We start from the raw sequence: 13,482 nt of genomic DNA on the forward strand, positions 1-13,482 counted from the left end.
CCATTTCAATTGTGTTTGACCCTTGTGATAACCTCTTGGGGTTTCCCAATATCTTTATATTGGAGTGATTTGTCATTTCCTCCTCCAGCTCATTTTACAGATGAGAAAACTGGGGCAAACAGGGTTAAGTGACTTGTCCAGGGTCACACAGCTAGACAACATCTGAAATTGGATTTGAACTAAACACCTACTCTTGGTCCAGTGTTCTATCCACTGTGACATCTAGCTATCGTCTCTTTCTCTCTCTCTCTCTCTCTCTCTCTCTCTCTCTCCCTCTCTCTCTCTCCATATACACACACACATATATATATGTGTGTGTGTCTTGTAGACACACTTCACATGAGTCACCAGACTGATAGAGGATAAAGTAGAAAGTTAACATGATTACATTTAAATATATACAGTCTTTCCTTTATACATATATGCATATACAATGGAAATATGCTTACATGATTAAATAAATATAAACATCTGTACACAGGTATATGGGCATCTAGGTGGCAAGGCAGACATTGCACCAGGTATAAAATGGAAAGACTCATCTTCACATCTTGCCTCAGACACTGGCCAGCTGTGGGACCCTGGACAAGTCACTTAGCCCTGTTTACTTCAATTTCTTCTTCTGTGAAATGCCAAGAAAACCTCCCAAAATAGGGTCAATGAGAGTTGGATATAACTGAAACAACTCAACAACATGTGTATGCATGAGAGGAGCATAAAGCAGTGGATAGAAGATTGACCTTGGAGTCAGAAATACTTGGATTCAAGTCCCACTTCTAAAAAATACATGCTGAATACAGGCTGTGTGACCCTATAAATCCCTTATCTCTTCAGTACCAAAAGATATTGATATTATAATTAATATCATGAACATTTGAACTTCTTGATGCAACCTACCTAATTATACAACCTGTTTCCTTTTACCATAACATACTACACAAAAAAAAAATTAAGATCATTTCTGGAATTTGTTTGTAGCAAGTATCTTTTTAAATTTTATAATGTAGATCTATTTCTACAAAATTAGTTAATTTCTCATCCAGATTCTTTTTCTTCCCCAAATGCTGCATTAGTTTTTTAGCAGATCAAAAATTATGACTTGGAATAATGTGGCAGACCCAACTCAAATGGCTGAAGGAATGATGTCAGATGCCCAATACAATTAAGTTTCTTTTTTTTTATTTTTTTTCAATTAAATTTCAATTATCAACATCAAGGACTGAGCAGTAGCAAATGGAAAAAAAATCTCTAGGATATCTTAATTTCATTCTTTTAAGAATGCTTTTGCAAATATATTTGCATATTGGCATATCTAGCATTCTGGAAATTCACCAGATTCCTAACCCCCCCCCAAAAAAAAATTAGTCCTATTGTGAAGAACTTAAGAGAAGCAAGAAGGTTATTCAGCCTTCATCATTTTTTTTTCCTTTATTGTACCTTAACCTTCCACTAATGAAATTTAGTTCAGAGTGAGAGGTGAGGATAAAAGTCAACCAAAGGATAAAGAGGTCCAATAAATTTACTGGATTTGAAGGTGTTGCTTTATTTAGTTATTACTTCTTTCCTGGTCATTAGATATAAATGACTGCTTTCCCTTAAAATACTCCCCCCAACCTCCTGAGAAGACCTATAAGAATTGATAAAGAGTGAAAGAAGGCTTAGATTCAGGAGAATAATTTATATAACATTAACAATATTGTAAAGACAACTTTCAAAGACTCTGAATTCTGATCAACACAATGAGCAACTCTGATTCCAAAGGTCTCCTGATCAAACAGGTCACTCATTTTCTGAAAGGAAATGGATTATAAGATGAAACATATTTTTTCTCTGAAACGGTCAATGTGAGAATTTGTTTTGCTTTAATATGTTTGTAACAAGAAGCTTTGGTTTGTTTTTAGACTTTTTTTCTTTCCTATTTTGGGGAGAGAGAGAGAAAGAAAGAGAGAGAGAGAGAGAGAGAGAGAGAGAGAGAGAGAGAGAGAGAGAGAGAGAGAGAGTGCATCTCTGTTTGAAAAAAAATTAAAAAATATTCCCCCATCAGATAGTAAGCTGAAGTATAAGAAAAACAAGAAATATTCAATTGTAACAACAGGTGACTATTATGTTTTCTGCTTATGCTAGAACCTAGAGGTCATATTAATGTGTAATATTGTGGATGGAGACAGCAAGAGCTGGGGGGAGAAATTAAATCTATCCTTAAAGACATGATGATTGGGGAAGCTAGGTGGCCCAGTGGATAGTGCACTGGCCTTCAAGTCAGGAGGACCTGAATTCAAATCCAGCCTCAGACACTGAATAATTACTTAGCTGTGTGACCTTTGGCAAGTCACTTAACCCCATTAATAAAAATAACCCCTTTAATACAAATAAAAGATGATGGGGGAGATGGTGGGGGAAATGATGAAAATGACAGGAAAATTGCAAGAGATTTTTTCAAGTGAATCCTCAGAGGGGAAAAGAAAATAAAGAAGGAAAGTATTAAAAAAGTAGAACAAGGTGATCTGTGTTAATATATGACAATTTCAAATGTGTACACATTAAAATTCAGTGTTCTTTAAAATTTGTATCAGAGTGAGAGGTGAGGATAAAAGTCATAGTTCTTTAAAATTATCTATTTGAATACTAATTTCTTGAATAAACATGTATTATTCAGTCATGTACTGACTTTTACCTTAGGAGGATACAATGCTGACTATTCTAAAATTAACCTAGAAAACCAAAGGTGGAAAAGCCATGGGGTTTCTGCATCCATAATTAGTCCAAGCACAACAATTTTGTGCTTGATATTTAATCTCCATTCATCTGCTTATGCTATCAACCTTCTACAGCTGTCATAGGAGAAATAGAAAACTCCAAAAAACAAGGTCAATTGCAGTATTCCAAGTATATAAAAAAGAGAAAAAAATTAATGGGTATAACAGACAAGAATGTTAAAACACAAAACAATGAGATGCAACAGGGGAAAGGATACTGCCTTAAGAATCAGAGACCTAGGCATCTAGCATCTGTCACTTTTTAGTTGGATCACTTTGAATTGATAAAGGCAGCCTAGAGACAATGTGAACCTAGATTGCTGGTCTTAGGGAGAGAAGCGTCAGGGTTCAATTTCGGGGTTCAATTTCTATCTCTGATGCTTCCTAGTACCTTGACCTTGGGAAAGTCATTTAATTCCACATATATATATATATATAGAGAGAGAGAGAGAGAGAGAGAGAGAGAGAGAGATAATCCCTGCAGTAAACCTTGGAGGGTTGCTGTAAGGCACAAAAGAGATAATGTATGAAAATAAATTTGCAAACTTTAAAGTATCACATAAAAATCTTACTATTTAAAGACAGTAAATCAAAGACACTTCAATTTGATTTTGTTGTATGTGTTTCTATAGGATAGTAATAACTAACATTGATAAATATTGTTTTGAGATATGGAAATTTCATTTAATCCTTATGAGGGAAAAGATACTTTGGTTCTTAGGATGCCTATTGGACAGATGAGAAAAATGAGGCTTATTGATACAATTCACATGATGTCAGAGGTGGAATCTGAGCCTAATTCTCTAGGGACCCTTCTACTATAGGAGAGGGGCCTTCCAGTTCCAGCACTTAACAGTGTCTGGCACATCATTGTTGTTGCCTAGTTAAGTGGCTCAGTGGATAAAGCAATGGCCCTGAAGTCAGAAAGATCTGAGTTCAAAGCTGGCCTCAGACACTCACAAGCTAGGAGACTCTAGGCAAGTTACTTGATCTCTGTTTGCTCCAATATCTTTACCTAGAAAACCCCATATCAAGTCATATGACTGAATCACTAGCATATAGTAGGAACTTAATAAATGTTTCTTGATTGATTGGTTCTAAATCCTTGGTCCTCTTTCCCCCTTCCATTCTTTACCATTCTGTGGTTGAAAAGAATGCTGCAAAAAAAGCACAAAACCCTTTGCAGATTGTCTTCCTAGCAACAAGGATGACTACTTCAGTGGAGAAAGTGAGAGTAGAAGCAATTCATTAATCCCAGAAACAATTCAAAAGCCTCAATCTAGTTTAAACCCTTTGAAACTTCAAAAATTTAGAAAAAACAACTTTATACAGACCTCCTTTGTTTATCCCACAGAAATCGTACTTAACTTGTCAGAGTGCCATTGAATTTCCTCAGGAAATAACTCAGGTGTTTCCCCCCCTCCTCCAACTCTTTCTACTTGTATAATTCAGGAAGACTGGAGAAGGTTTTGGACCCAGATAGCTCTGGAGGAGAAAGTGAGCCTGATGACTGTCCCATATCCCCTCACTCAAGTCCAATTTATGTCAGGCATCACCTCCCTGATATTAAAGTCTTCAAGAATGAAGGACAAACAACTTGAATAAATTGTTCAGGTTGAATTGTTGCCTTGTAGTGTCTAAGTTCAACTGCATAGACTTAAAAACATCTAAGCCAAAATGCTCAGCACTTATCAACTTCACTGAAATTGCTAGACAATGAAGTATGTCCATTTTTTAAAAATAGCACTTGAGAATATGAATGAATTTATGTTGTAAGATCAACTCAAAACTCACCTTTCATACTTTTCTGGACATTATTTTTTCCTTTCAAAAGTTTTGACCACTTGATTGCTCTATTAGTGAGTATCCTCAGATAGGTGGAAAAAAAGTCTTCATATGAAGCATAATCAAAGTCTTCTGGCCTTTCAAATCCATATGGATCGATTCTGATGTGAGGAGAGGAAACAATTATAATCACTGTAAATAGTTTGCATTTCCTTCTCAAAGTATTGTTTCATTCCCTTCCATCCCCATAAAAGCTTCTCATCTTTGATTCAGAACTTGCCTAGATTGCGTTTGTGGAATTGAATTATAATTATAAATTATCATTTTAAATAGGATACTTTTCATTAAGCTTAGCTCAAAATAGCATTATCAAAGCAGGGAGCTGTAACCAAATACAAGGAATGGATATATGTGTGTGTGTGTGTGTGTGTGTGTGTGTGTGTGTTATACATATATATATATATATATATATATATATATATATCTCAAGGTGATGAGATAAAATGATAAAATGCCAACTTGTTCAGATACCTTGGATGTACACAAAAAAAACCCCCTTTTAATAAAAACAACTACTTTTTAATAGGAAAGAGTTTATCATTAACTCAAGTTTAAAACCCAGACACAAAAGTATGAAGTTTCTTTTATAGTTAACTGAAGTTAATCCTCTGGGTTTTTTTTTTTGTTTTGTTTTTTTGCAAGGCAATGGGGTTAAGTGGCTTGCCCAAGGCCACACAGCTAGGTAATTAAGTGTCTGAGGCCGGTGCTCTATCCACCGCGCTGCCCCAATCCCCCATTTTGATGTGTTTAGGAGATCTGCCCTAGCAAGGGCAACAACGCCACAAGGCTATTTTATGATCTGCCAAAACTTAATCTTTCACTAGTTCTGACTGAGGAAAAGGAGTGTTTTGGTAGAGCAGCGCCGGGAGCCCGTTGGCGCGCAGCCCCGGGGCCAGACCCCGCGCCCGGGGCCGGCCGTCCTCGGGAGCCGGGCTAAGGCTGCCGCCGCTTCCCGGGGCTGTGAGGATGAGGAGGGCCAGCGCTCCTCCACCAGCCCGTCCGGACCCGACTCCCGTCCCCGCTGGGCGCCCGCGGGTCACTGAGCCTCAGTTTCTCATTTGTGCAATGTCGGGCTTCGCGGGGCCCCTAGCTGCTCCGTGTCCGGCCGCCGCGCTCCTCTGCTCTTTCCTGCTCCCCACACGAGCCCCCCCCCCCCCGCCCCGGACCCGCGGCAGGTGCGGGCGGCCCGGGCCCCTCACTCAACCCGCGGGTCTGTGGGCCCGCGGCTGGGCGGGGGGCTTCTGAGCTCTCGGCCGAGGGGGCATCGGGACTCGCAGGCCCCCGGCTGCCCGGAGGGGTCCGCGATCGCCCGGGCCGAGCAGGTACCTGGGGATCCGCTGCTTGGCCGCCCGCGCCGCCTCGTCCTCCCCGCGGACCGTTCCCCCGGACGGCGGCGGCGGCTCCATCCCGGCGGGCCGCGGCGGCGGCGGCGTCCTCGGGGCCGGGGCCGGGGCCGGGGCCGGGGCCGGGGCCGGGGCCGGGGCCGGGGCCGGGGCCGGGGCCGGGGCCGGGGCCGGGGCCGGCTCGGTGCGCGGCGCTCCTGGGGCTGGGCCGACTCGGCCGGGGCGCGAAGTGCGGGCGGAGTTCCCAGGGAGCCGGCCGAGGAGGAAGCAGAGCGCGCGGGGACCGAAGTTCACGGCCCGGGAGACACTTGCCTCCTCTCGCGCCCCGCCGTCACCGGGGGGAGGGGGCTCGGGGCCCGGGGCGGCGGCCGGGCTCTGCCCCTGCGGCTGTCCGGCGCGCCCGGGGGCCTGGAGGCGGCGGAGCGCGGGGCGCGGGGGAGCCCCGAGGCTGCACCTGGCGGCGCCCGGGAGGCGGGCCCGGCCCGGCCCGCCGCTCAGAACGCCCCCGGGGAAACTTGCGGCCGGCCCGGGCCGCGCGCTCCCGACGCGCGCCCCCTCCCCGCACCCGGCTCTCTTCCCCGCCGCCGCCTCCGCGACCTCCCTTTGCCTCGACCCGGGCTGTCAGTCATTCAGCGAGGGCGGGGCCTGTCTCCACCCCCCGATCCGCTCCTCAGCTGGAGTGGAAGGGGACTGGGGGGGGGGGGGGGGGGGCCTGCCTGCCCGGGGAAGAGCGCTGGCCCGAGAACACGTGTGGGCGCTGGGCAAGGGGTGCCCAGGGGAGCTGCGGGCCTCCGCTGACCGGGCAGCCGCCGGGATGGAGCCCGCGAGAGAGAGAAGGAAAGAGAGACAGACAGACAGAGACAGACAAAGGGGGGGGGGGGGGAGTGAGACACAGAGAGAGAGAGAGAGAGAGAGAGAGAGAGAGAGAGAGAGAGAGAGAGAGAGAGAGAGAGAGAGAAAGGGGGGAGTGAGACACAGAGACAAAGAGAGGAAAGAGAGAGAGAGACAGAGAAAGAAAAAGAGAGACAGAGAGAGGGAGAGGAAAAAGAGAGGAGAGAGAGAAAGAGAGAAGGAGAGAGAGAGAGAGAGGAGGGAAGAGAGAGAGAGAAGAAAAGAAGAAAAGGAGAGGAGGGTGAAGGAGAGGGACAGAGAGCCTGGGGAAGGAGGATGGGGGGGGGGATGTCACCCAAATCACCCCTTGTAAAAATTGGACCTACCCTAGCCTAGTTTAATCGCCAGGGAGGGACGAGCGCCCAGAGAGCCAGCCCGGCCACTACAGGACCCGCAGCCCGGCATCCCCGCGGGCGGGGGGAGCGCCGCAGGGTTGCTGGAGGCGAGGGTCGGGCGCTCTCGTGGAATCCCGCAAATTCCCGGCCACCGGTGGAATTCAACTCCCCGCGCTGGAGGAGCGCCCAGGCAGCTTTTTTTAGGGACAGAAAATACTTCTCCTCCCCCACCCCATTCTTTAGCATCCCGGAGTGCAGGGTTTTTAGCAATAAAGATAAAGATGGTTTCTTTAGGCTTGTGCTTTTCAGAAGTGACAAGGCTCGGGTGTCATTTTTCTTTTTTCCCTTCTACGGGGTACACAAGCCCTGCAGCCTACCTTCAACACCTCCAAAACTGGTGCAACCTGCATCCCTCCCTGGGCCGGGGGACCCACCTAGCAGTGGAATGTCTCATTTCCTTCTTCCTCGAGGCTGCCACGAAAACACCCCGGGGGTTTCTCTCTAATTGCCTGAAAGGCTCTGAGAAACTGCTCTAAAGGAGGCAAAGCCATAATCTTCCTCCTACTCCTCTTGCCTCCACACCCTTAATCAAATCCTGACTTTCCAGTGAGCCAGCCTTCGGAAAATTAGAATCGGTGCCAGAGAAACAGCCTGTAAAATAGCCAAGCAAGATGAGCAAATGGGGTTTCTCAAAAGAAAGAAATTCTTGATCCCTGCCTAGTATGGTTGCAAAGGAAAGCCACCTTGTGGGTTAAATCCAGGACGACCTAAAGAGATAGAGCTCCCCACTGGAAACGGAGATAGCCGGGAAGATGTATCGATCTTTTCCCCTCCTCCGTGTTACTTCGTTGCAACTTTACTGTCATCTTTCCAGACATCATAATTTCATAGTCATGGGAATATGAGTCAGAAACCTAGGTACTCGCTGTACTTTTTTGCAGGGATCCACAGATAAAATTGTCTTCTGCTTTTTTTTTTCAAAGCAAAGATCCCTTTGGGTCTTAAAAAAAAGACAAGCCATTTATTGCTGTAATTTGTTGCTCTAGTTTAGTCTGGATTTACAAAAGAAGTTTGCAACTTCACCCCTTTTTGAAGTGTGTTTTCCACTCCTTTGTGATAAATTGACCTAAATTGGTATCTTCGCTAATGCAAAGGGGTAAGTAGAACTAAATGACTGGTGGCCCAGATCTCCCAGGGAAATAGACATTCAGATTTCATGAGTGGATAAATCCCTTAAAATGCCTCCCCCCCCCCACAAAAAAATCAACGTTAAACCACAAATATTACTTAGGCAGTTTAAGATTTGGATCTAAAGTTAGTAACAAATTGAGTATGAATCCATACTGTGTAGATTTGGACAGTTCATTTAATTTCTGAAATTTGATTTTCTTACATGTAAAAATGAAAATAATAATACTTGTAAATATTTGGAAGCCTACACGTTGTTTCCAACAATAGAATATAAGTTCCTTGATGTATATTTGAAAGGAAAGTGCTTTGCATACAATAAAATGATAGAAAATGTACCACCAATTTACCTTGTATATTTCTTGCTGGTACATAACTACTTGCAGATTGTCTCCCATATTAACCTTTCTTGAGAGCCGGGATAGGTTTTTTTGCTTTTCTTTGTACTCCCAACTAAGCTTAAGGACAGCGACTGGCACACAGTAGGCACTTAATAAATATTTGTTAACTAATAAAGTACTATAAAATGTGAATTATTGTTTAACACATTATGGGTAGACTGGCCTAGGAACCCAATTACCATGGAGAATTTGTTTTTAGGAAAATACACTGAGTTCCAAGCAAACATTTGGAAGACTACCAGTTTGTAAACTGAAGAATTCTATAGAAATCTTTTTTCCCTCTTCTAAATTCTAACTAACCTTGAAGAATACTAAACAGGTTAGTACCTATTTTACCATAGCAACTGTTCCTGGGTGTCACTAATGCAATTTACTCCTAGCTTGCTGGGTGTGTAGCCATAAAAAGCTTGAAGACTTTAGGCTCAGTTGAGCAACCTTAGTAACCTTTCATTGTGCAAGTTTCTTTGTCTAAAGGTCCTCCTAAAACCCAAACTGTGTAACTTCAGAGTAGGTTTAGAGGTAGAGAGAGAGTCCTGGAGACTCTATTCAAACATTTGAGTTTCCTAAGAAGCATTCTAACCTCTGAACATTAAGAACATTAATGCACAGTAAACACATAAGTATAAGCATTTTGATATTGAAACTGGTTAAAGGATTGCTTTTTTAAAAAAAATAACAAACTAGTGATATGGATCTGTTCAATGTGTAATACTTTTATCAGAAATCATCACACAATTCTTCCCAAGGTGGAATAGTGGTAAGAACAAGGAACTCAAAGCCTGAAGACCTGACTCTAGTTTTAGCATGTGATCTCTGACAAGCCATTTAATCATTTCTAGATCTCAGTTTCCTCTTGTAAATGTGAGTAATAATATCTGTGGTAAGGGACTTTAGGGATTACCTAGCTTTATCCCATTCATTTTATAGATGTATTTTAAAGAGTACTTCAGTGACTACAAACATCACACAACTAGCAAGACTCTGATTTGAACCCAGATCTTCTGACTTTGAACTCAGTATTCATGCCACTCTTTTGTGCTGCAAGAGGAACAAGTTCAATTCATTCATTCATTCAATCATTCATTTGTTGCTTATTTATTTGTTTGTTTTGTTTTTGCAAGGCAATGGAGTTAAGTGACTTGCCCAAGGTCACAGCTAAATATGTATTATGTGAACAAGTTCAATTTAAGAAACACTTATATATTATATACTCTGTACAGAATACTATATTAGGCACAATGAATCTCCACATCATTTTTCATGTTTCCTCTTTTGCTCTAGTTTCTAATAAAGAGATGGCCCTTCTCCCAAGGATAGTTCTTTTACTTGATCCTATCCTCTTCCATTCATACAGTCGCTATCCTAGCAGAGGCCTTATCATCTCAAACCTGGAATATTGTAATAATCTTGTTTCAGTTCACTGCCCATTTCAATCACAGATTGTTGTTTTTCATCCTTCTTTCTTAAAGATGACCAATGACAGCAGGAAGATGATATTTTGGCTTGCAAGTGAATTGGATTTAAGTGGCACTGTGCAACCCTATCTTCCAGAGTCTACAGAGTCCAGTGGCAAGATGACTATCAAGGGACTGGGGATGACCTAGAATGCAGTGGGAGACCATGACCTTTTTAGGATAAGGTCTTTCCCAGGTTTCAGTTTGTCTGAGAGCAAGGCCCATCAATAATTAAAAGTGAGGTGAGATTTGAGGCAAAGAATGGCCCACTTTGATGCTCAACCATGATGAATTTAGCTCTTCTCTGCAATACAGTAATCAAAGACAATTCTAGAAGACCTTCAATGTAAATGTTCATTCATATCCAGAGAAAGAACTATGGCATCTGAAGACAAAAGTGTATTTTTTTTCACCTTCTTAATTTTGTTTTTTGCTTTTTCTTTCATGTGATTTATCCCTTTTTGTTTTGATTCTTCTTTTATAGTGTGACCAATATGGAAATATGTTTAACACAATTGTACATGTGCAACCTTTATCAGAATTTTTGCTATCCTAGTGTGGGAGGAAGAAAACTTTACAAAAATGAATGTTGAATGTTGAAATGTTGAAAATTATCTCTACATATAATTGGAAAAAAAGGAGGGCTTACTTTGCCTTCTCACAAGAATAAATCTGTATGGAGAAGACCCTCAGAAGTTCTGGCCAGGACATATATAGTTGTTATTTCTAATCTATTCTTCACCCTGTTTCTTAGGTGATCTTCTTTTTTCTTTTAAATATTTTATTTATTTTTCCAATTACATGTAAAGATAGTTTTCAACAACCTTTTTTTTAAGGTTTCAAGTTTCACTTTTTTCTCCCTCTCCCCTCTCTCCTCCCCCTGACAGAAGGCAATCTAATATATCTTATACATTTATCACTATGCTAAACATATATCCATTTTAATCATGTTGTGAAAGAAGAATCAAAAAGGGAAGGAAAAGCCATCGAGGGAAAAAACATAAAACAAATTTTAAAAATTGAAAACAGTAAGCTTTGTTCTACATTCAGACTCCATAGTCCCTCTCTGAGTATAGATGGTATTCTCCATCATAAATTCTTTAGAATTGTCTGATTATTGTACTGTTGAGATGAGCAAGACCATCACAGTTGATCAGCACACAATGTTACTGTTAATGTATACAAAGTTCTTCTGGTTCTGCAAATGATTTTCTTAAATTTCAAATCTGACTCTGCTACTCTCCTACTAAATAAATTTCTCTGACTCCCATAACCTCTAGAATAAAATATAAATTCCTATGTGAGGTTTGTTTTTTAAACAGGAAATCTATATTATGTTTAAAGGTATCTTAGCTATAAAATATGCTAATTATACATACACTTAGTGGCATAATATCCAAATTCATGAAGGAAAAAATTGAACTACCAAAAAATCCACAAACAGTGTATCCATTTTATACTGATCTTACTCTCTATGATTAAGACCTTCCACATCTCTTGGATCCTGAGGGATTCAAGCCCCATTCATAAGTGCCAATGAGTAGTATCCCATTTAGAGTCACTTAGTATCAATTAGCTTACTTCAAAGATATAAGAACAAAAGCAAAAATATTTCCCCCTCAACACTAAGGAGGCAACATTCTCTCCCAAGTCTCTAGGGAGTATAAGATATAATTTTTTTTGATTTTTAGTTTTTTTCAAGGCAATAGGGATAAGTGGCTTGCCCAAGGCCACACAGTTAGGTAATTATTAAGTGTCTGAGGCAAGATTTGAACTCAGGTACTCCTGACTCCAGGGCCAGTGCTCTGTCCACTGTGCCAACTAGACGCCCCCTACAAGATATTCTTAGCAAAGATTTTACATGATATCCACAAGCATAGTGACTACCAGATGAATTCTCATCTCAGCTACCGCTGGGGTGAATTCCAAGGTCTTTACCTACCCTTCTGGACATAAGATACTGTGCTGACTGGGAAAATGGGACTCTGGGATACAGGGATGCTTGGATGCCTAGAAGCCCAAGACACTTGCCTTTCTGACATTTTGAAAACTCACATGATCAGAGGCTCCAATCCTGTAATGGAAAAGAACAGCAACCCACAAAGAAGGCCCTTGCAAATCTCTCTGCTTAAGCATTGTTTCCCTTTTGATGTAATCAATGAAGAGTCAAGTTACCAGAGTGAGGCCAAAGAGAATGTTGAGGTTGTCTCAGGCCCTTGAATGTCTGCCCAGTCAATTAAAGGACCTCCTATTCACTACATGATTGATTGATTGCAACTAGTGACCAAATATCTATGAATGTTCCGATGCCCAACCCCTCCTACATGGAGAATTTGCCCAGCCAATCATGATGATGTACTCTCATGAATGTGGCCAGTCCTTTTTACATTTTCTCAACAAATCAGCAGAGGTACTTTGAACACATTATCTGACCTCTTGGGGTCCTCTGGAAGCATAAATATTGTTTTTCACTTGTTTTCCCAGTATCAGATAGGAAAAAGACAACTTAATATTACACAACTTGATATATTGTCTCAGATGCAAAGGTAAAAATCTCAGTTGTTCCCAAACACATAATGATGCAGATTCAACAAAGAATATTTCATAACATTTATCAAAGATTACTGCTTGCTCAAAACTTAACAAGTGCCTCACTTGGTAGTCAGAATGATATTTCTGAATCCATAGGGAAAAAAAGAAAAAAAATGAACTTCTTGTTTCCAAAGGAAACCTGGCTCCCACCAAGCTTTGCAGACTTTGAGTCACTTTCCCCAAAGGTTTAAAGAAAGGACTTGAGGTCTTCTGGACATCATCTCCTCACTTTTAGGTAAGAAACCAAATGATGTTTGATGCCAATCAATCATCTCTGAGTGCCAGGAAGCTGGAGTACTTTACTTTTTTTCCTATCCTATAAGACATCTGCTTTCAATCTGAATCTAGTCACAGAAAGTAATTCTAAAGAAAAAGCAAATGAAATTTCCTAGGTCAGGAAAACTGAGTCCCCACAGAAATCCCAGAACATCTAGAATTCTATATTTAGGGATTAGGGATTTGGGCTTGGATTGAAGTCATCCCTTTATTAAGCCTTTAAAACCTTCACAATCTGGCCTACACCTACCTTTCCAGACTTATTATATGTTACTTCCCATTGATCATTCCACGGTCCAGCCACAATTTCACCTTCTTGCTACTTCTCTTACATCATACTCTCAGTGTCTTTGTATGGCTACATCTCATGCCTCAAATGTAAAAACCCCTCATTTTGACTT

At 41.7% G+C, this 13,482-nt stretch overlaps 1 protein-coding gene across 3 annotated transcripts in view; it reads right to left on the reverse strand.

The window, feature by feature from the left end:
- Positions 1-7,735, reverse strand: part of GRTP1 (growth hormone regulated TBC protein 1) — an 80,304-nt gene extending 72,569 nt beyond the window's left edge. The window contains exons 1-2 of one of the 3 annotated variants that reach the window (XM_074192089.1): positions 7,605-7,735; positions 4,551-4,702 (exon numbers count right to left, since the gene is read on the reverse strand). In XM_074192089.1, coding sequence (XP_074048190.1) covers positions 4,551-4,702; positions 7,605-7,624 — 172 coding nt within the window. In that variant the 5' untranslated portion in view covers positions 7,625-7,735. Of the gene's footprint in view, positions 1-4,550; positions 4,703-5,927; positions 6,035-7,547 lie in introns of those variants that run through there. The other 2 variants (XM_074192091.1, XM_074192088.1) reach the window with 2 other exon arrangements.
- Positions 7,736-13,482: the final 5,747 nt, after the last annotated feature.

This window comes from Macrotis lagotis, chromosome 6 (genome assembly GCF_037893015.1).
Source record: "Macrotis lagotis isolate mMagLag1 chromosome 6, bilby.v1.9.chrom.fasta, whole genome shotgun sequence".
Taxonomy (NCBI): domain Eukaryota; kingdom Metazoa; phylum Chordata; class Mammalia; order Peramelemorphia; family Peramelidae; genus Macrotis; species Macrotis lagotis.